This window comes from Pithys albifrons, chromosome 6, assembly GCF_047495875.1.
Source record: "Pithys albifrons albifrons isolate INPA30051 chromosome 6, PitAlb_v1, whole genome shotgun sequence".
Taxonomy (NCBI): Eukaryota; Metazoa; Chordata; class Aves; order Passeriformes; family Thamnophilidae; genus Pithys; species Pithys albifrons.
Window position 1 is genome coordinate 29,940,974 of NC_092463.1, and position 24,510 is coordinate 29,965,483.

Sequence of the window (24,510 nt, forward strand, 5' to 3'; positions counted from 1 at the left end):
TTATTATATACCCTAAATACATATATAATATATACCCTTACACCAAACCAAACTGCCTCTGGAAGTGAAGAAATTGCCAGCCTTAGAAATTGATCTGTTCCTTTAAACGCAGCAATCTACATGTTTTCACTTTAGCTACATGCTTTGATAGAAAAAAATAGATATAGCCACACATTTTATCTGTTTTCTCGATGCACAAATTATGATTTTTCTGAATATTTTTCTTGTCTCATTACTAGCTCAAATTGTATTGCAGTTACAGCAGTAGCTTTTTGCTTTTGTATTTTTTTACTTTTTTTTTTATTTACCACTTGAACAGTTTCCATCTTGTGCAATGTTTTTAAGTTTGAAGATGCATCTAATGAAGTTACTGATTGCATATTTGAAAAGATTTGCAGAACCAGAACATATACATATATATGTGTAAAAAGTTTGTCACTTTTGAATGTGATTATTTTCTGTTTTTTGATTCTTGGGTTGCTTTAATGAGGACTATTTGGATTTGTTTCTTCTCTAAAATACAGCCTTGCTTTCATTCATTAATCTAGTTGGAACATAACTAGTATTAAGAAAATTCTTTTTTGTTGCATTCTACAGCTCTTGTATTATTCCTCTTAAAGGTTTGATTGTCTATACAGTAACCAATATAATACTATTTCTTTGGTTAATAATATTTCTTCATTAACCAAAAAACTTAACTTTGTAACAGTAAAATATCTGTATTTTGCTTTTCTGAAAAATTGTATTAAAATTGTTTAACAACTAATTTTTTTTGTGCTTATGGATTGCAAAAATAAACTAAAATCAAAAGTCCTTGAACCAAGTCTATGGTTCCAAAGCACATAAACCCTATAAGCTTTGTTGTATAAATATTCTTTAGAATAAGTCTAAAGAATAGTGTTTAATTGTTGCATAAGATTCAAGATCAAAGGTACAATTCTATTTCTATTTCCCAGTTTTTTCAGGGATATTTTGGACAACTTCTGTTATTAAAGGATCATCTTCCACTGCGGAATTAATTTTACCTTGAAATCCCCCCATGGCAGCTCTGTCTAAACTTGTTTTAATTTCTCTTCATTTACTTTGATATAAATCTTCTACATAATTTGTTCAGTGGATGAACAATTAATAAGATGAACAAATGAAATGCCTTTGGTGGCATTCATCCAGTGCAAGAATGCACAGGGCATTAAAAATTGTCCTTTTCTTTGCAGCAGTAATATTATAGGTATACTGCTTAAAAACTAAGGTGACATGTTTTTTCCTAACAACTGAAGACAGCAATAGAGTTTTTCTGGTATTCACTAGTTTTCAAAATGAGTTGCAGAACATATAAGTGCATACATTCCTGAAGACCTTAGCTCTTTTAGATTTGAGACAACTGCTGCAAATCAGATATTCTTGTTAGAAAAGAGACAGCATATGAGATCTTGTAGTCATTACATAGGCAAAAAAAGCAGATACTTCTAGTTTCAGAAATCTGCAGAGCAGTGACATGGCCTTCCATTCAATTTTTTACCAGATATCACAGACTGGAAATGTGAGCTTTGGCTGATGCTGCTGGGAAGGAGAGTGCGGCAGGCAGCTGTAATTCCCATCCTGTGAAGGTACTGATACTTAAAGTCTCTGTAGTCCAAATTGGTACACAAAAATACTAAAATGTTGAATTTGGACCTTAGATCTATTTTTCAAAGTTCGTTTTCTGCCAGCTATTCCTAGGTGTTTTGTGGATACGTTCACAGTTTTTTTGCTTTTTAGATATAAGTAAGGAAAACTTACTCCTTATTTTGGAGTTGCTTGCAGATTGCTTCCTGAAACACTGTCTGTGGAATGCAATTCTAGTGTTTTCCTAGGTTTTGACTTGAAAAAGAGGTTTCTAAGGGCAATGTTATCCAATTGTTTTAAATTAGGCCAAAATTTTATGACATGTACTTGTAAATTTGGTTGCTCTAAGATTAACTGCTGGAGCATGGGCTTTTCTGCCCCAGAAATGTAGCTGAATTTTGAGTCTCACTGACTCTTAAAGAAAAATAAAAAAAAAAAAAGGTTTTACTGTTATTCCTAAAAGAGTAATGCTTCTGAAAGGTATTTCAGTGCAGGGTGAGCTGCAGACAGTTGTTCCAGTGTACTCATTGACCATATCTTACCAGCATAAGGTTTTTCTGCAGTACAAAAACGAAATTCATTTGTGGAATAAGATTTTTTTTTTTTGTGGTGTGTCCTTAAGGAATCATAAAGCCTAGAGAGTAACTGACATTAACATGACTCCATGTACTGTAAAACCCATTCCGTTTTATATATTTTCAGGGAGTGTGGAGTGGCACAGGAAGGAAATGGCATATCGCTGGAAAGTTGCTCTAATTCAGCACAGGATTCTTGTGAGAAATTACTTCTAATATTACATCATCCTATTCTGTTTTTCACAGTTGACAGTCTAATTTCTTCATTTTTATGCCACTTTTGTTCATATCAGTAACCACATTAAAATACATTTAGCAGATTAAATAGGCTCTCATAAGTGTTAGCAGTGCACATCTGATAGTGTGACAGTTTAGGCCTATGTATTTTGCCATATTGCATTATGAAGGCTTATGGGTTTGTTAATGAAATTATTTTTTTCTATTTAATAAGTCTTCCTATTTTTTAAAATTAAATTTCAGTGGCTAACATGAAATTCAACAAACAAATATCTCAGCGGTGTCCACTGTAATGAATGTTTCTAACAATGATGCAATCAGCACTTTAGTAGGGAAAAAGCAGTGCACTTGCAAAAAACCCCAGACCAGCCAACCAAAAAAACCCACAAAAACAACAACAAAAAACAAGGAATGAAAAAAAGCAATTGAATAGTTACTTGAATTACATAACAAGATTTTTTAATTTATATTTGGTTTCCTTTCATTTGATCTTGCCACCGTTATCTAATTTATGGCTGCTTTTCAAACATTGTTTGTAGCTCAAGAAAATATGTTTATTTCTTCCAATTTTGTAATGTCAAAAAGCCCAAAAGATTTTTTTTTTCATTTTTATAGTTATTGACTCAAGATCAGGGGTGACACTAGCAAAGTTCATATTTCCAGTTATAATAGTAATAGCAATCTCATTCTTTAAAACTACCCAAAGTGTGAAAAATTATTATTAGGTTTTCATCATAGATTTGGAAAAATATATACGTAACAAAAACATTTTCTTCCAATTAGGGAACTGGTTCATGCTCCTGTTTTGGGAATTTTTTAAGTAGTTAGCGTTTGTAGATGATTCATTAAGATGGGCATGAAAAACTGTGGCCAGCTTTATAACGTTCTATCAAACTCTCTCTGCCAAATCATAAATGCAATGTCAAATGGAAGATATCAATGGTTTTTTTACTCCTACCTGCAATCCCCACAAATAGTCTTTTTTATATGTTATTTTGCGTTTGGCAAGCATAAGCCTGTAGTTTTTCTGCATTTTTAACACATTTTGTACAAAGCGATCCCATATACCTGGCTTGGTATATGGTGTATAACAATATCGAGTTAGTTGTATCTTCCTTTTTTTGAAGTTCATTCATTCCAGCTTTTGTTCTTTTAGTTAGTGACTTCCTCTTGTTAAAACTGTATGACTACTATTTTGCTCCCTTTCTCTGTTCTTCCTGAACCACACATGTATTCAATTTTTTCACACTCATTTCAGTTACTGAGTACGGCTCTGTAGTCATGATCAACTACAAGAAACTGTCATCCATTTGTAACTGTCTTCATATATCTCATTATTTGGTAGGTTGCCTGCCATCGTCTCACTTTAGTCTTTGTGCCAGACATTTGCTTCCTAATATTCTTTATTGATATACATGATGTTACAGAAAGATTTGGTTAGGAGTGTATTTTTTGTTACTTGCAATGATGCACATATCTGGTTTTCCTGTCTGTGAATCCAAGGACATCTTGTCTTGACTGTGCTCATCTTATAGATACTCTACTTAGAACTTATTAAGTTAATTTGAAAACTGATCTAGTTCTCTTAACAGACACTTCCTTCTTATTCATTTTTTGATTACTGTGAACAACATACCCTTTCTTTTCAAGGCTATAATTTGTATGTCAAATTGAACAGACAATCTATAGCATTCCAGATTGCATGCATCTAAATTTTGCTCTTTGTTTGTAAAAACCCTCAAATGCTTGTTCTTCTTTACAGGTTACCAAAGTCTTATCTAGGTCCTTAACTTTCATTTCTTCAAAAAGCCACTTTCAAAGTCATTTGACTAAGAACTTTCTCTGATCATACCACTTGAATTTAACTGCTTTCTAATTCTATATCTTGTCTAATGCGAAATATTGTCCCTGCTCATCAGTTTTCTATACTTGAACTCCTTTTCCTGGAAGGAATTTTACTGTATTGAACTTTCAGCCTTTATTAATGACTATAATTGCCTGAATTTATGTGTGTTCCTTTGCATGAAGAAAGCTCTTCTTAAAAACATTTGAGTTTTTATATGCCTTTCTGATCCTGTTCATAGAATCTGTCTTGACTGTGAAGTTATAAAGGCTGAAGATTGTAGCTGGACAGATGCTGTACCTTATGGATTAAGAGTTAGCACTTTCCCTTTCCCGATTCTCAAGAGTAATCTGCACAGAAATAAGAAAAAAAGGAAATTGAAATATCTGGGTAGTTTCTGTCATTATGTATATATATTCACTTTTGCTTTAACCACTGATACTTTTCTCCTATTGCTTAAACATTTTGTTCCATCTCTTTTTCTTCTAGAGTATAGGTCAACATCTTTCCATTAGTATCTGCTGCCATGATGTTCAGTTGTGAGGGAAGAGGAAAGAATCTTGATATGAATATCAGCAGCTATTTATAAAATCAACATTAATCTAGAATAAACTTCTTAAAACTGAAGGATGAAACCATTAATTGAAAAAAGATACTTTTTTTTTTACTGTTTCCAGAATTATGTATAAGATTTAATAATAAGGATTACCTGATGTATGTATATTAAATATTGTGTGTTGTTGTTTAATAGAATATTTAAGTGCACAGAAACACATGATACTTTACAGTACTTTTCTAAGGTGTTCCTGCTTATGTACAAGAAGTATGCTACTCTTCTGAAAGATATGCTTTGTGGACTTTGAGTTTTGTTTACAGCCATGTAATTAAATTGCAAAAGTAGCTCTTCAGCACATAGCATGAGATCCTTACTCTTCTCTATAATAGATGAAAATTCTCACATTCAACTGTTTTGGTTTTAGTTTTATTTAGCGTATAAGTCATATTGATCATGAAGGTCTTTTTTACCTTTTGTAAGTAAATTACTTCACATTTAGTGCAGAGATAAATCCGTATCCGAATATCAAGTATATACATATAGTTGCTGTTTTGTATTTGCATACATTAAATTTTATTTTGCAAGATATTTTTATTTTAGTTCTTGTTATTATATATTCTTTAATATATTTCTAGAAATGGAAAAACTTGGTGTTTTCATGGTGTTAAGTGTTTCAATATACAGTAACCTCTTTTTCTTTCTGCTATGTGACTTTATAATAGTTATTTGATGCTGATTTAATGTCTTCCTTGAGAATATATTCAAGGACATCTTTGATTAGATTGATCAGACTTAATGAATATGTATATGTATTGGACTAAATTGTAGGCTGCATTTAAAAATAAACTGTCCTGTGTATATCACATTGTAATAGATTGCACTGAAAGAATAGGGCCATCTATTCTAAATGTGAGATCAAGTAACTTAAGTTTATGTAAAAATGCTGTAAAAATAAACACTATAATTCAGAAATTAAATATTTTTTATTTATTTCTGAAATATAAAATTAACTTGTGTTATTTGCAGAGATTTTGTTTCATTACCTTTTTTGCCTTTTTTTTTTTTTTCCTCCAGTGCTGGTTAAAAATTGGAAGCTCTGTATGATGAAAAGTTGAACTTTTAGAAGAAAAGCCTGGATGTTAGGGAACTGATGATTTTAATAGGAGTTTAATGAAATGTGTTTTTCTGTTCTGTGAACTTGTTGCTAGTTAATACTAGTTAATATTTTTGTTGAAAGTACAGGATGGTACCCATGAAAATTTCTTAGAGGGAACAATCAGCTTTTAGATAGCACCTTAATAGCTTAAGAATTCTAAGAATCCATGTAGTGTGGTGTGTAAGGTGCTAATCATATATGTTTAACTCAAACATTTTGGTGTAGCTGAAAGAGCTTGTCTTCCTTTCTAATACCTTTGTTCATCCCACTTCAAAATATTTGAAGTACTCAGGGAGCACTATGCTGACAAGTGGCATTGTGAAATGACTTTGTCAGATTTCCATAGAGTCTCCGTTTTTGAAGCTGGTTTTCTACCTGTCATTCCTGAAAACCCAGTATGACTTTAAAGATTCAATTTTTAGAAAGAAAGGGAGAAAGAAAGAAAGAAAGAATCCTGGCTAAATGAAGGCTCATACACAAATTATGAATTAACTAATTATAAATTTTCCTTTTTTTTTTTTTTTTAAATAATTCTGCTCTGAACAATATTTCTGCCACTTTCAAGAAAACTTAATTTGTTGATATTTATTCAGCAAGTCTCTTCATGACCGGGCTAGAATGGTTTCTGTCAGGACCGACAGAAATAAGAGATAGCAATTTTATTTTTTTTATTTAATTGCTTGTTAAAGAATCCAGAACAAAGAAATCCTACTGGCTTTGATTTTACTCCAGTGTGAAGTCTTGCTGTGAAAATAGTTTAAGCAGATATTAAAGCTTGAAATGGAAAATGAAGATTCCAGTTGATCAAGAACAATTTCATAGTTGTGAAATGCTGCAATATATTAAAATTATACACATTTTGTATTGATAAATCTCCTAGTAGTTTATTATTATGTCATTAGTAGAACATTATGAAATTACTTTTAATTAGGGTATTTTAGTGAATGCATTTTTTGAAGTTGTCTTCATTTCTATTTCAGATCACTTCAAAATTGGTAACATAAACAAATTCAGAAGATACGTTTCACCCAAAAATTAGTGAACTGAGATTTTTACAATAAACATTCATTAAATAACAGAAATATTAATAATAATTTTTAGTTTCAGTTAATCATCCCATTCAAAGCTACATAACAAAAAATTAAAACAGTTAAAATTAAATTGTATTTTTTTATAAAAATCACATCCTAAGGATAATGCCTTAGGATTATGTTTCATAGGAGTTTTAACAGGAATGAATATCTCTGTTAAGATTATGGAATTTATAGGTTCTTTATTGTAGCTAATCAATTAAGCTAAGCTTAATCAATGCAATAGGATGATAGAAAATGAACCAATATCACCTAAAGAAACTTAGGGAGGTGTGTGTGAGAAGAAAAAAATTTATTCATAGATAAGAACATTAACTACAGGAAAATGCTTTTGAAGGACTTGGCAACATGAGCTTTATTGTTTTCAGCAAATGATTTAAACTTAAAATAAACTGCCTGATAATAAACATACAACAATTGCTAATATAAACCAGACTAATGTTTTTATCATTATGTAATGCTGGACGGATATATTTTGTAAAGATGACAAAATCTGATAATAAAAGGTTCATAAGCTATTAGATATAGAAAATATAGAATCTACTAATTTGCTACAAGCTATTGTGAATTATCTCAAGGATTTAACTAGAAATTCCACTAGCAATGGGTATTTCCATGAAAAAGTTGGTAAACTTTCTAAACTTTAAAATGGAAATGTTGTTTTAGTGTTCTGTAATTGATATAAAAATTGGGGGTTTAATTCTTGGAGTTGTTTTTTTGTTTGTTTTTTTCCTATTTTTGTAAATTAGTAGCTGTAAGTAGAATAGAATATTTTAAATGTTGTGGTCAGCAGTGCATTTATACAATTTCATTTTGTGCAGGCTTTTTTTGTTATGACATTCAAATTTTCTTTCAAAGACAGCGTACTTGATATAAACATGACTGAAAAATTAATTCTAAGTGTGTATAAATAGCTGTCATTTATGGATTTCACATATTTACTGCAACTTTTTTACAGAACGTTGTTTTTGCATTCCAGTGTTTAACTTTGTAGTCATTAAACTGGATATTTAATACATTTTAAAGCCTATTTATGCATTTGCTTTTAGTTAACTCCAAGTAGTTATAGATTATTATGTTTTGTGTACTTGTCTTTTGTGGTAGTATAGTTATGTTAGCCTGTCTGCTAACATAACATTGATATTTAAAACTTTTCATTATTTCACTAACAATTGTAGTCTTTTTTGTTTTCTTGATGTATTAAAGGGATTTATATTCTACATTTCATTGCTATAGGGAAAACTTTCTTCAAGTTCATGGTAGCTTCAAAAATTCTTGGTAGTCAACTGAAACAAATCTGTATATACTATGTAGGTGGAATAACACTTGGTTTCTCTGTATGCATAGTGTGTGCTCTCTGTCATCTGTTAGAGAGTTACGTCTTGATTCCTCAACTCTATCTTCTTGTTCAATGACTTAGAAGACATAATGTCTGTCCTGATCAATTTTGCAGTGATCTTGTACTGATTAATGAAATCTGATGTTCAGAATAATTATTCCTTAAATTACACTTCAAATGTTGAGTAATGTTTTTAATACAAAGTCTGATAATGTGTAAAATACAAATTGTATTTCAATAATAGCTTGATCAGACTGAATGATTGCTACTTTCCTAAGCCATAGATGAGTAAAGACCTTCATGTTCAGGAAGGACAGTGTCATGTGTTGAACTTGAATGTCTGTGTGCATGTGTCAATAAAGGTGAATGCATAGCAGATTGTGTTCTGCTGAAATCTCTGATTAAGGTCTTCTGTATTAGTATGAGTTTTTGAAGATTTTAATCTTCAGAAATTACAAGCCTGTTTGTGACAAAGTGAAATGTATACCAAGTTGACAGAAATTCTATTTAGTAATGAGCACAAGCAAAAGAGACACCACATCCTTTAATATATTTTTGGACCTTGCTCTATGAAACTTCTTGTTCTTGTATTAGAAGAGAGGATTAAACAGTCTGTTTCCTGTGCCTTCATGATTTTGCAGGTATCTGACATTTAGCTCAAGAAATTTACAGATTTTGAGAAGTGTAAGCTTACATTAATTCTTGTATTAGAAGTCAGCCTGTAGCTTTACTCCTTTACAGTTCTAATGCTTCATTCAAATGTAAAGGGACCACAGCTGAATACAGTTGCATACAGTTGAAACATGCAAACTTTTTATGTCATCATATGCTGTGTCACACTCTTTTCTGGTTTATAGTCCTTTCTTAGAAATTCCTAACATTAATTTTCTCTTAAGGCTGAGTCAACATTTTTATGGATATCCTAATCCAAATTCTACACTTCAGTGGGTGAAATAATGAACATTTCTGAGTCTGTTATTTTTGTGTGTGAAGTTAGAATTGTTTTGTCTCCTTTGTACATCACATTTGTGTACATGGAATGTCATTGGCTATTCTTTTATGCAGTCACTTCATTCTGTGACCATTCTGTAGTTCTTCACTATGACACATATCCTTATTGTCTATCATCATCTTAATGACAGAATCCTGAGCACTGATGTCTTCTCCCATTTTCAGATGCCTCACTGCATATCCCTGTATAACACTATATGCGATCTCTCTACATTGTGAAAATGGATAGTTTATTCTTTCCGTCTTCAATTCATTAATTTTTCCATGTGAGGGTATTTCTTCTTATTCTGTAGCAGTTTCTGTTTTCTAATAAACTTTTGGAAAGGACATTTTCAAAAATTGTTTAGAAAGGGAGGCATTAATCTACTATTACATCACTGAATCTTGAAATTTTAGAAAATAATTTAGAATATGTATCCAGAACTGTGTGATATATTCTTCATATATTTATCTTGTGGTGCAATGTTGTTTTCTAATCTGTGACCAGTGTGTTACTACTGCATAGTATAGAAGTCCGTAGTCAGAAATGGTTCATGATTTTATATACCCTATATGATTCTTACCTTGTTACCACAGTACAGATTATGTTCAAATTAACAAAATTTCCTCAGAGTTTCTACACAATAATCTAGCAGTCTTTCCTAGAATCGTTCCTGTAAGTATAGTATTTCTTTTTAACTATTCTACAAAAGCTAGTTAAGAAGCAATAAAGAAAACAGTTATATATAATATCAAATAAAACTTACATTAAAATGTTTAACTTTTCTATATCAATACTGAAGGAAAGCACAGAAATGCTTCTAGATTATATCATAAAGCCTGTAAAATGAAAGCATTCTTTTATGCGTAAGGGTAAATATTCTTTTCCACATTGAGGAAATAATTCATTGACACTGACCACTGGGTTTGTTAACAGAGAAGTTACAATTTATAATCTGTAGTTGCATTAAAAGTAGCTTAGATTCTTTGCATTAGTTTACACTTTTTTACACTGGGTTTTGTTTTTATTATCTAATTAAATGCCTTTGTACAGATATGTATGTCCTTCATAGTGCTCTACTAAAACCCAGGAGATGTCAAAACATTAAACATTACTCCTGGATGACTTTCAACATTATATTTGCACACCTTAAAAAAGATTGATAGCCTAAGCTCCTAGTAATCAGTTTAACAGATTACATTTGTGTGATCTATTATAATCTAAGAGAATCTGTTATGTTCTATCAAAAAAATCTTTGTGTTGTGAGTGAGAGGTTATATTAGAATATGGCGAGAAAGACTGCTGCAGTACATTAATTTTCCTTTAGACAAAGTGTGGATGGTGACACAACAAAAACTAGATCCATGTGAGGATAACATTAAAACCAATAAGTTAAAAGAACCTTATGGACCAGAATTATAGAGTAATTTGGTTTTGGAGAGGTATCAGAAGATCTTTAGTCCAAATTAATTCTTCAGGCAGGATCAACAGTACAGGCACACCAGGTTATTGGTGGCTTTGTCTTACCGTGGAGCTTCTCTGCAACCTGTTACAGTGCAAGACAGTCTTCAGGATGAAAAGGCTTTTCCTTAAGTCTAATTTGAACCTCTCCTTTGAATTATGTCTGTGATCTGTTGTTCTCTCACCATGCATCACTGGAAAGAGTATAAATTAATCTTCTTGATGACTGTATAGGTATTATGGAGCTGCTTTGAGGTCCTTTTGAAGCTGTTCATTCTCCAGTCTTGATGAAAGAAGCCAAGTTGCCTAACTCCTCTTTTTAATGGCAGGTAGTCCAGACTACCTTGGTGACACCCTGATGAACTTCCTTTAGTTTATCAACATCTTAGTTGTACTGGAGAGCCCAAACCTGGACCCAGTACTCTAAAAGCAGCCTAACAGCTGTCCAATAAAGAGGGATAATCACTTTCATCACTCTATTCCAGACGTTTTCCTTTGTCAGTGTAGTTCATCTGAAGCAAAAAGAACATTGATTAAGCCAAAAATAGGGCATATTGAAATATTTTTGTTAATTCATAAGTCCAAATTCTGTTGTTTCTAATACTTTAAGCGTTACACAATAGGGTGTCTACTCAAGATGCATGTCTGTGAATGTCTGTGAGTGAAGTGACATCACAAATTGTTGGAAGGCAAATTCTGAATGTAAAATGAAAGAGAATATGGGGAAATTCAAAAACTCATCAGTTTTAATAAAACCTGTATATCTGTCCAGTCAGTGCAGATAAAAGCTTAACTCCATGCCTTAAATTTCTTGCTGTTTCTCATTAGTTCAAATGAGTTCTTCAATATTTGCCAGGTTGGTACTTCTTTATTGCCATATTAGGCTGTACTGCTGAACTAGGATGAAACTGTTGTCCTGGGCATAAAAGTTGAGTAACTTTGAGTCATGTTCATAATACCTGTGCCTGTACCTTCTCTAATTTTTCAGTGTGTATATGCATTAAAGAAATGGGCCACTTAATTTAACGTCAACACCACTGCATCATCTCAAAGTTACTGCTGTTACTGACATTTCTAGTCCTTAATCCAAGTGTCAGCTCATAGGTTTGTTTGGATTTTATTCTTTCTGTATGTGGATAATTCTCAGTAATTCTCTACATGCAAAAACCTTTAATACTTTTAATTTTTCTTATCTATAGATATTGTCTTTTGGGTATTGTTAGTAATCTATAGAAGAAGCAGACTATCTCTTACACTTTTGCAGCACATAGCATGGTGGTTTCTTTTCTAAACAGAGGTTCTGGTTCTGAAATTGAGTATTAATTAGAATTGGTGATTAGCACTGGCATAACAAAAGGTGTTACCATGTGGCAGAGGCAGCATATTAATGCGTTAGAGGAACGTTTGAGTGTTTTATATAGATACTCCAATAGTCATAGTGATATGAATCGGGAAAATTATATTTTTTTTTCTGGGAGTGGATGAGGTATCTACAGTTTTCATTTAAAAAGAAATTTTGGTCTTGATTTTAATTGTTTTAATGCTTAACAGGAATATTTGATTTTTAGTGTAATTTTTTGTTTTGTGCTGCTCCACAATTTTCTTAAAAAGTGCATTGCATCTTTTCGTGTCTGTCTAGACACAGTAAATGATCATTATTTTTTTTCATGTCAACAAAGAATACCTATTTCATTTATGATATCCAAAGGATATGTTCAGACTTCAGATGTTAATAGAAACAAATGCCATTGGTGTAGGAGAAATACTGCAATCCTAAGAAAGGAAAGAATCAGAACATAATGGTGATAGTTTAAAAACTTTTTTGGGAAAAAGGGAAAGGTTTTCTGTGCCTTCAAATTCATTATTAAAGAGGATTAATTTTTTGATAGCATGGCTTTCAGAAGTCTTAATTTGCACACCAGATGGCATTCCAAAAGTGGGAAAGGAAACATATAATCCTAAAAACTAAGATCCAGTGACAGTGATGGGGGAGGGAATGAATCTATTACGGAGGGTTTTGTGGATAATTATTACAGTATTGAATGCCCATTTTAAGGCTTAAAAAACCCAAAATTGCTTAGTTTACTGATTCTAATATACATGGAATTCCCATTTTTGCTTGGGAATAGTAGTAGTGATCCCTAGTGAAACTTCCCAGAAAAAGAGTTAAAATAGTTAAGGCCACGGAACTATAAGCTCATTGTTGTTTGTATTATTTCATAAAGGCATAACCTGAATATGTGAACCTTTAAAAAGGGAATGTGTACAAGAATAATACCAAGTATTTCGACATCATGGTGAACTGCTGAGATAATTCCCTTTACAGTTATAACAAAGAAAAGAGAAGATGGGGATAAAAGGTTTGCATCTTTGACTGTGTCTGCAAATTTGAGTTCCCAAGTCTGTCCTTGGGCACTGAAGTGTGTGTGGCTCTGCTACTGGAACTGGTAGGTTTTTTTCTGTGACACAGCATTCTGTTCCATTGTCAGCTACCCTTGAACAATTTATGGCATGGCTCAGCCATCAGGACGTTCCAAGGATTTTATCCACTAGCCAATTTGAATGTGACAAATCCTCTCCTTCCTGGCTGGAGTCCCCAGCACCAGAAGGGCATAGACTTGTTGAAGAAAGTCCAGAGCATGGCCAGACAGATGATTGGAGTGCTGGAACACCTCTCCTGTAAAGAAAGGCTGAGAGATGGAGTTGTTCAGCCTGGAGAAGAGAAATTGTGCCCTTTCAGTACCTAAAGGGGGCTACAAGAGAGCTGGAGAGGGACTTTTTACAAGAGCATGTAGTTTCAGGACAGGGGGAATGGTTTCAAACTGAAAGAGGATTGGTTTAGAATGGCTATTAGGAAGAAATTCTTTACTATGGACATGGTGAGGCATTGGAACAAGTTGCCCAGAGAAGTGATTGATGCCCCATCCCTGGAAGAGTTCAAGGCCAGGTTGGATGGGGCTTTATGAAACATGCCCTTGACCATGGCATATTTAAAGTCCCTTCCCACCCAAACCATTCTATGATTCTTAGTCATCTTGCTTTTTTAACTGAGAACAACTAACTAACAGAGCAGGCTGGTCCTTGCCAGATAATCTTGGTGATCAAGAATTATTGTAATTGAGGCCTTCATAGGTTGGGTATATATGTAGCTAATTTGTCCTTATTCTATCATCAGATTTATGGGTGGTACATATGTTAGAAAAAAATTTTCTCAACATAAGTAGTTGTTTCCATGGCTAATACAGTATTTGTGGTCATCTCCTATTTAATGGAAGAGTGTGTCAAGTGTGATGCTGAACCAAGTCCATGATAGGTTTGGGAACTTTATTGTTCTAGATCTCATTTTTATGGTTTGGTTCTTAATGTTTTTAGCAGCCTTGGAAGGTTCCATAAATGATGAGGTACAGTGTCTGAATTCTTAAGAGGGCAATAGTGTTACTTAATTGTATGAAGACTTGTTCTGATGTTCTGATGTCAATATATGTTCTACCTGTTTGCCTTAATGTAGTACAAGTAATAATGTTAACCAGAGCGCATTACAAATTAAAAGAAAATGTCTGTAAACTGAAGTTGCACCATCCTAAATCTTTTTCTGTGATGGAAATATTCTAGGTTTGTTTATTTTCTTGTGGTTACTTTGGCCAGAAAATACTTTTCCATAGCGAATAGTACTTTTCCTATACTTTTTTTTCATGGTTTTTAAACCATCTGTATGTCTTTGGAGTGTTTCTTTTCCTGTTTGATATCATTATACTCTCAGCAGTGGAGCCAGTTACTAGAGTTCCTGTGAATGTTTGCTTCTTAGAATTCTGTTGCCACATTTTCAACATTTCTTTGTGTATTTAAAGTCTAATTTTGTTTTGTTGTTTTAGCTTTTTGTTTGTTTGGGTTTTTACCAAATGAAAATCCTACTGTTATTGTTTATTAAAATCATCCTTACGGACCTTAAATTCTCACCTGGGATCCAGTGGGTCTTAAATAATAACTTATTTATCTTACTCACTGCCACATAGGATTCTTTTGAAGGATCATTTGTTATAGTTTTTGTTTTTCCATGGATTTTGTAAACTTACCCAAACACTTTTTAAAAAAAATAAAAATCTTGCTTTGTTAGAGTAACTTTTGTAATTGGGCAAAATGAAGTTTGTCCTCTTGCTAGTCACTTTCTAGGTGCTTCATAGATAATAACTTTTTATGCCATTCAGGGAAGCTAAATCTATTTTCATGTACACCACACTTGAGAACTTATAGTAGTACACATTCTGTTGTTGTTGCTGGTTCTCTTTAAAGACAAAATGAGTAAGACACTCCACTTTCAGTTTTTTGATGTCTCTTTTATTGTAAACAAGCTGGAGCAAATACTTTGTCAGAACATTTAGTGGATATGCTGGCATCAGGTGTGTCTTCTGTATTCTCAGCATTATAAAAAAGAGCTAAATAAGATGCAGAATGTCTTGAATCTGCCTGTCCTTTAAAAGAGGCACTTCAAATCATTCACTACACTACTTGTGATGGCTTCTGAATTTTCCAGTACGTGTCATACTGTAATGATATCTGTAATCTCATTACTGATTTCCAGACCTTGTCTTTACTGGAGACATAACAACCTTGGTAACATTAAGCGTATTTGTTTTAGTGAAATCGATGAGCTTCAATTTTCCCAATGATTTGACAAGCATCACATTCTGAAGCTGAAGAATCATAGCCATGTAATATTTTGAACATGAGCCCTCCAATACTGAAAATAATATAGATGAAATTTAAAGCTATACTGTATATATATATATTACTACTAATGGGAGTTGCTTTGGGACATTCAGTAATTGCTGTCTAGGTAAGTTGGATTTTCCATTAAGCAAAAAAACAAAAACAAAAAAAAAACCACAAACAAACAAAAAAACACAACAAAAAAACCTTCCAAAAATGGATTATTTTGGTGGCATTATGACCTCTAAAGTGTAAGCCATTGTCATGCAGTCAGGGGAAAAGAGATTTTTCAGGACTGAATAAAAAACCTATGTTTTTCAGTTCTATAAAAGTATTAAATGATACTGTGCTCAAAATTGAAATGGTTTATCATTCAAACCTAGCCCTTGCTTAGTTTTCAGTGCCATGATTCTCCAGTTATGAACCTTTCACAATGTCCTGTAAAATGCAATGTATGTGAATTTTAGCTAGTGTTACACAGACTAATTTTTTTATTCTTGTGTAGAAATTCTTCTGATGATACATCTAAGTAATATTTTTTTAAACATTCCCTCCTACCTGTTTTTGAAAGGTAGACTTTGGAGGATTGTTCTGAAGTTTTATACTCTTCCCCTGAACTAATCTTTAGACTCAGAATCACACTAGTCTATTTTAGTCTAAACCTGTAGTAGGTGAACGAGATATAGCACCACATGAGTCTATGTACTGTGGCAGATGCGTTCTGCATTATTGATATAAGAAAACATTCTCTCCCCTAAATGCTTTTTCTGCCAGTATTCACTTTTCAGTGTGGAAAGCTGTATAGAACTTGCCACCATGTGTAGTGTGTTGTGTAATAAGAACATTGAATGAGGGATTATATGACAGAATTATATTATATGATCTGTTTTATCCTGAAACCTAAATGTTGATCTAGACATATTTTAATTTAAATGTCTTGTGACCACGTATTGTTTTCTTGTTTCCAGCCAAATGGCTGGTTTACACATCGTACTGTTTTTACTCCTGTTCAAGGCAGTGAAATACGTGTAAGTCAGGAGAACAACTTCTGACAGATTGCAAGATAAGCTTATAGACTACTGGTCTACATTTATGTGTGTAATAATGTCCCAAAAGAAATTCAGCAGAAGATTGAGCTCTAGAACGTTCTTTTTTGCCCAATTTTCTTTTATCTAATTTGTTGTTATTTACATATCTGCTTGCTACTGTTTTGCACATGTGTCTTCGTTTAATATATATATAATTTCTCAGAAAAGTACTCAAATATAAGTTCTTTCTACTTCAGTTCTGCAAGAATGAGCAGTTAAAATACAGTAGTGCATAGTTCTGAGTGTCTCATCTGCTTTCCAGTAGCTTGTGACCAGCACATCTGTATTGTAACTGTTAATGGTTAAAGGATCCAAATGCTTGTCCTAATTTCTTCATGTTTTCTCCTGTTCAGTTGAGTAGGTTACGTAGGTCATATGTTCAGCTAACCAGATTCCATGTAATACTGTTCTTTCTAAAGAAAAGTCAGATCTATGATTTTCTTTACCAGCTCTTGAGGACAAAAGATTTTCAAGTGTAGGATATTTGTGTTGTAAATCAGTGTTTCTCATCATTAGTAACACAGTTATGCAGGTGTGTGTCTGAATATTACAAATATTTCTTCCTGTTACTAGTAACTTACTCTGTGTAGTACATTTAAGAACCCTTGTGTTCAGCAACAGAACTCTTCAGCATACTGCAACTGTTTTTGTAGAAAAAGGGATGATAATCTAGGTGTGTGCAAGTTGAATATTAAAGAAGTCCTTAAGTTTCTCTGTTCACATTTTCCTTATTGCTAATTTGTTTATTGTTCTATTGCAAAATGGTGTTGCGAATGAAAACTTGTCATTACTGACAAGTCATAAATGAGTTAACGCCCTCCCCAGCTGATTATTTGCTACTCTGAGATGTTCCCTTCACTCATTTCCTGTACTCATCTTCTCTGTTTATATTCAAGACACTAAGGCACTGAACTGCCCATGTATCTCTTAGCTGTGATTTCTTATGGTTAGTTGTATGGGAGGAAATCTAGACAAGTATCAAGAAAACTGCCACTTTCACATTATTTCTGGTGTATATGTTCATTACTGAGGTGGCTGTATCTAGACAGAGCCCTAGTGAAACCAGTGCTCTAATAACTTTGTTTCTCAGCAACTAGTACAAGAAAATCCCAGTGGGATTGCAATCCGGTACTTATTGTAAACTACTACTTTAATTTAAAGAAATTTTACTTTGAGATGTAATCTTGAAATTAAGCATTGAACTTGAATTGTAGTGAGGACTGAAGTCTTATGCAGGATTTTTGACTTGAATATGTGCTGCTGCTATGATTGTTCTTTCTTTGCCTTAGGAAAGACAACATTCCTCCGTGGTTTGTAATAAAATGTTTGTCAGTGAGAAACTATTATTTCCAATAGATAGTGATGTTTTCCTATAAACAAAAGTCAGTGCAAAACTAAAACAGATTTTGTAGTGGAAAACACTAAAATTGACTTTAGGGACAATAGTCAGAGTGATAATATTAAAACAGTTTGTTCATATTGCTGTGTGATTGCAGTATTGATTTGTTTTTTTTTTCAATGACTATGTTGTCAGCATTGTTGGAGATTAACTGCTAAAGGTTAATTGTGTAATTCATTCTGTTTTCTTAAAGGTATTTCCTACTTCGTAACAGAGCAGAGTGGGTTGTTACTCAGTTTAAACTCTGCCACTTAGCATAGGTTGACCTTAACATTATTACCGATCTACCTTTCTCTTGTCTGGCTGCAGGTTGCAGTGATTATATGGGAACACAATCTCGTTAAAGAGAATACTTACAGAGGAATTTTCTGAAAAACGTCTGTATATTTGATAATAATTTTCTTCCAGATAACAAAGTTGACATTGTCTTTAGAAAGATAAATTAAAAAAACCCCAAAAACCTAAAGACCATTAAAAAAATAGAGAAATGCTTCCAGTAGATTTTTTTCTCCAGGTTTATCTCTTTTTCTGAATTATCTTGTTATATAAACAGAATCATCTGTTCTTTGATAATAAAATTAAATGTATATTTCTGTGTTGATGATAGTGAGGCTGCGAATTACTGTGAAAGATAAAGTAACGTGGATTCTTGTTTTCCATTGGAGCTACTGTCTATGAAAATATTTATTTTTTTTACACCTTTGATTATATTAAAAATAATTCTTGGAAATTCTGTGTCTGCAGCTTTTAGAAGAACTTCAACTGGAATATATTGGTTTAATTTATAAGAACCCCAAACTTTCAGCGGCTTTTATATATAGTCATTTAATATAATGTTTCATATTTTATGAAACAATATAAATGCTTTTAGGTCTATGTTTATAGTTTTATTCTGGGTCAAAGCACTTGGCATTAGCCAGAACCTGTTAAACTTTGTTTCTGTTTATGGTATAAATTAAAACTCTCTGCTGTGTGGTTTGACCCAAGTCTGATTTATTGCTTTACTTGGCCCTGCATTCAGGCTGGTTGTGGTTTTCCTTTCCAGTTTCCAGTAGAGTCTTCATGTGTTTTGATTTCAAATCCTTGAATATCAGCTTTATCTGGATAGTAAACACTTTCTCTTGTAGGTCTTCACAACAACAGAGAGACACCAGTTTTGTTTGGTTTTTGGTTTTGTGGGGTTTTTTTAATGGGTTTAAAATTTAGCTGAGATTTATCTGTGCATGCAAAATGAAGCATTTCTGTATTATAATTTAGAATTTGACATTATACGCTATAGTAGCTTTTTATTTAGTAAAGACATTTTCCAGATCAAATCAATATAGGAAGAATCTGCAATTAGAATCATGGTCAAAGTTTCCTATGAGTAAACCTTTTCTTTATTGATGACAAAGTATAGCATGAAAGGAACTTTGAAAAGAGAAAAAAAAAAGCTATTATAATTTTATACACATATGTGTGTTTGTCTCTGCATATATATGTCTTTACAAGTGAGGGCATCTCTAGTAAGTATGCTGATTCAGTATGCTTTTTGAATTTTACACTTGTTTTGTATTTTTTTACTAACAGACAGTTTTATTGAACCTCAGGCAAGATGTTTATCATGGGTATATACTATTAAATAAAAAAAAAAGTGCATAGTTACCTCTAAGATGGAATATTATCCTTCTGTATGAGCTGGTTGTTTTACAGTAATCCTGATTCATCTATTGATTTGTTTATAAAAGATACTTTAACAGTTACATGGGTTGCTTCACTGTGGGAATATGTGATGTAAAGGTATCACACAAACACTTTCAACACAAATACACACAAAAAAAAATTGTACTGAACTAAATTAAGAGGCATTTAATTTAAACTTAATCTCTTAGGGCAGTGGTTGTGGGGTTTATATCTGGTTTTGTTATTAAGTGTAGTGATTAACAGTCCATAGTTAGACATACTGTTTAGTGCAGAGTCGACTGAACTCATTAGAAGAGTTCTGTTTTGGATTATGCCTTGAGCAGTGCTTATCCATCCAAACATCCCTTACGATTTAATCTAAGTGGAGAAATGCTGGTTTTGAGGGCTTTGTTAACACAAATCAGTAACAAGAGACTCTGAAGTAAGGGGACCCTTCCTTGACCTGTTTTATGAAAATGTCTTGTACTGCTTGTTCATGTAGTTCTAGTCCCAGCCAGAGTAGGACATTCTAAAGACAGCTGCACTCAATTCTCAGTTTAAATTGTAAGCAAAAATACAGGTTAATGATTGTGGAATAAGTGACAAGAGGAGACACTAAGAGATTAGAAGATTACTTTAGACAGCTGTTTAGACATAAATTATCCATGACAGATGTCACAAAAGACCACAGTATCAGATAGTAAAAATTATGGTAACACAGATATTTAATATAAGTTAAAATGTCAATTTTGTGTCTTTCAACTGTAAGTTCTTTAAAATCATAAAAGGACAAAATTGGAAAGAATATACAGGTGCTAATAAGATAAGCAAATTAGTGAGTGTTCATGACTGGTAGTAAAAGGCAAGGATGGTAATGCAAAACAAAATACATGGTGAAAATATTTTGTTTGGTCCAGTTAAGAAAAGGAAGGAAACCACCACAGAAGAATTAAACTCAAAAAGTGAAAATTAGGAAAGGACTAAGAACAAGAAACTAAAGTAGAGGCAGCATCTTTAAATGGATGTAATAGTGGCAGAGTTGGAGAATAAAATCTAAACAAAATGAGGCAGCCGATGAAGAAATATAGCAAGAGAATGCAGACTTTCAAAATTAGTTTGATTGAATACATTAAGAAGAAAACATTGCAGGTTTGAGGTGTTACACAGAAATATTTAAATATAAATGCCTTCTGGATACATGAGTTAAAGATATATCCAGTGTCAAGAAAAGAAATAAAAAAGCAAGAAAAACTAGTTTTATTTTATTTTAAGTGATATATCAGTGTACCGTTAATGAATTTATAATGAATTTATTTGATTGGTGACTGGTGTATTTTTGTTATGGAAAAATAATTCCACCAAGCTGAAAGCCCCATTACTGGAATTTTCTTACCTAACTTACTTAAAAACATAAATGATTTCCATTAAAATGAATTTGTGCACTGAAATAGTCCACCTGCTGCAGGTGATCCTGCTTGAGCAGGGCTTTGTGCTGGGTGATCTCCAGAGCTACCTTGTAACTACAACCTTTCTGTGATTCTGTGAAATACATACATGATGAGAGAAACAAAATGCTATAAATAAAAACAGATGTATGATGAGCATCTAATGACAGCACAGTGTTTAGCAGTTACATAATAATTGCAAGTCCTGTAGTCCTGTGTATTTTGCCTTTTTTTTTTTAAGTATTTTTTCCACCTTGGAGATGTACCTTATACACCTTTTTTTTTTTTAATTTTTTTTAATTCCCTCCCTTCAAATTGAGTTAAACCAAGTTTAGTGGGAGGAATTCATCTGAATAACATGTACTCATGTAAGTAAATATTTGAAAGACTGATGACATTAATTAGTTACTGTAGCCTTGCCAGTATTTTTTCTTCAGTGCTGGAAGCAGTGGCGTTTTTTTCTAATTTTCATCACAGTTTTGTGCTTGTTGTTTCCATGGTAATTTTTTTTTCTTGCACTTCAAAGGAACCAGAAAGACTCGGTGAGGGGGTTTTAAATTATTTATTTAATTGTGTGAAAACCTAACTGAACATACTCTTTTCTGTAAAAAAACTCAGATAAATCTCTCAAGTGTTAGGGCAAATGTAGCTTTTAACTATTAAGGCATTATAATTTTATCTTCCTACCTTTTTATCAGTCATCCAGTTTTTATTCTTTCTCTCACATTCAACATATTTTACAAAAATTGTCTTTATCTACTTATTCTGCAATATTCCTAAATTGCATTCTATAGTATCAGAACAACTTAGAGCTATTGAAGACAATCTGCAATGCTTGCAGTCATCTCTAATAATCTGATTTTCCTACAAATCAGGCTAAGTACAATATCAAGCATGTGAAATAACTTCGTATTTATTACTATTTTCTGCAGTTCTAAAAGGCTAATATTCCTTCTACTGTCAGGAATCAGACTCAAACATGCTTGTTAAAATTACATACTCCTAGTGCATCACTGAAATATGCCTGCAAACCAGAGATGTTCTTCTGTGCTGCTGCAAGAGCTTTCTTGAACTGTTACATTTTCTCTTTTCAAGTAAGATTTTTAATGATGCAGTATGGATGACATTCACTTTGCCCGAGGAATAAATAGGGTAACAAATAATCTTTATGACTTTCTTCTCTTTCAGGTAGGTGAGACATTCAGTGAGTTCAAGTGGGTCTGGTAACAGTAATTAACACTTCATCCTTCTGTACAGAGAAACATAAAGAACATGTAAATTAAAGAACTGAAACTGAAGGTTTTGCCCCTAGAGGCTTAATGGTGTGGTTTCATGGTCTTCTGACATTAATTTAAATGTCACTGCCAAAAAGGTAGTCTTGCCTGAAGCCATGCATTTTATTCCTTTCTTTGCATCATCAGTAGCATCTGTCCAGCTTTCCAACAGGTCTCATCAGCTCACTCATCCATTTGAAAATGATTTTTTTTAAGGGTGTTAAGAGGATTAGTTTGCAAGCTGATCACCAAGCTCATTTAATTCATTTTGCAGGAAAAGGAATGCTTGTGCTGCTGTAAAAGATGTAGGCAAAACACCTTGTAGGGCAGGGGGAAGAAGATGTGTTCCCCACTTAAATGTGTGGGTTACTGGACCACTATGTCCCTAACTACTCATTTCTGTCTCCTAGGGAATACTTTATTCTCAGAACTATTTAAGTTCATATTGTCATCATCCGTTTTGTTCCACACACTACCTCGCACTCCAACTCCAATTGCACCCCTATATGCATTAGAAGATACACTTCAAGCTTCTAGTCTTATCTTTTTGTTATTATTTTTAAAACAGAAAATAATAATTTTGAGTAGTTAGTAGTTTAGAGGCAACATACAGCTGGAGGCAAAAACATATTAGAAAAGGAAACAAGTAGAAAGTGCACCTACCTCCTTATTCACTGTGAGGTTCTAGGGTAGAACAATTTTTCTACTTGTTTTTCTTTCCTGTCCAATCATTTCAAATGCAGATCATTCTGTGTTTGAAAAGAAGCAATTGCCCTCTTCCACCACAGGGTTCCTTCTGAAACAGAGTATAGGAAGCAGGCAAAATTCTCTCCTGTTCCCATAACTGTTTCAGGAAAATGTAATATGCCAAACTTACACTAGACCAAAAATTTCTTCAGTGTGTCATCAGGGAGGAATTATAGTCACACACCTAACAGAAGACACAGAAGCAGTACCCATTTGAGGGTACTTCTTAATTCAGATGGGCAGCATGAAAGTTGAAATATTTTAAAATTTTACAGAATTTTGCAGCAGAATGATTGAGCCCATAAGGTGCAAAACTTAGACTTGGAAGCCTGAATTCACACATTTTGCAGCTGTGCATAGGTAGTTCAGTGCCCTGTATTCTATTAGGAGATAAAAGGGAGTGGGACTAGAATAAGTAAAATTGTGCATTTGTTAGTGGGAGTCAGTTAAAATTTAGTGTATGATATTTCAGAAATTTTGAAAAGTCCAACTTTTTGTAACAGGAATTGACTTCTGGTTTTGAATTCTGTTATTTAATTAGTGTGACAAACATTTGCTCTTGCAGCCAATGATTAAAATAGCCTGCTATATGACCTTACAAAAACTACTGTAAGAAATTCCAACTTGTATTTTAATTGCACAAAATGAATGTTGTATTAAAATATTTTTTGCAACAGCTAATTATTTGAAAAATAAAATTACAGCTTATGGAATAAATCCATAGATGTGAGAGTTAATGGCAGTATTTATGATTTTGTTTTTGCTTTAATTTTACTCTTCCTTTATAATCATCTAGGATTAATTCAAGTAGGAGTTCACTGTATATAGTCAGGAAAGCACACAATTACCGTGTTTACCAGTATGTAACAACACTGTGTGGTAACATCTGCTTCTGAAGTTTATTTCTGATCATCCTGACTTTAACTGCTTGGCCTTGGCACAGGAAAAGGGGAAATCTAGGCAGGAAACCAGAACAAAGAACCTTAGAGTGACCAAAAATAAAATTCCATCTGAGTACGTGTTGGAGGAGGCAATAATTTGCTGTGTGTAGGTTTTTTTGCAGTTATTGGTGTTTTGAATGAATTATTATGTTTTAGTCTTGAGTTAGATTGCCCAGAGTATTTGTGTTATTTTTTCATCTGTCGTACTGTATCCTTGGCATTTGGATTAAATATCCCCTTTTTCAAAATATGCTTGTGTAGGTTAGCATACTAACCACTTTAAAAAACTCCTAAAGGAAGATATGTCAGAAGCTGAATCCATTTAGACCTGCTGCATTGTCAATAGTGTAGTAGGGCACTTGTGTGCTGTGGGAATCCTCTTGAGGAGCAGCA

The 24,510-nt window shown here is 33.0% G+C and overlaps 1 protein-coding gene across 3 annotated transcripts in view; it reads left to right on the forward strand.

Annotated features, from left to right (window-relative positions):
- Positions 1-24,510, forward strand: part of NOVA1 (NOVA alternative splicing regulator 1) — a 140,135-nt gene that overhangs the window by 50,804 nt on the left and 64,821 nt on the right. The window contains exon 1 of one of the 3 annotated variants that reach the window (XM_071558014.1): positions 2,263-2,378. The exons of the other annotated variants lie outside the window; for them this stretch is intronic. Within the exon in view, the coding sequence (XP_071414115.1) occupies positions 2,270-2,378 (109 nt within the window). The 5' untranslated portion in view covers positions 2,263-2,269. Of the gene's footprint in view, positions 1-2,262; positions 2,379-24,510 lie in introns of those variants that run through there. 3 annotated transcript variants of the gene reach the window in all.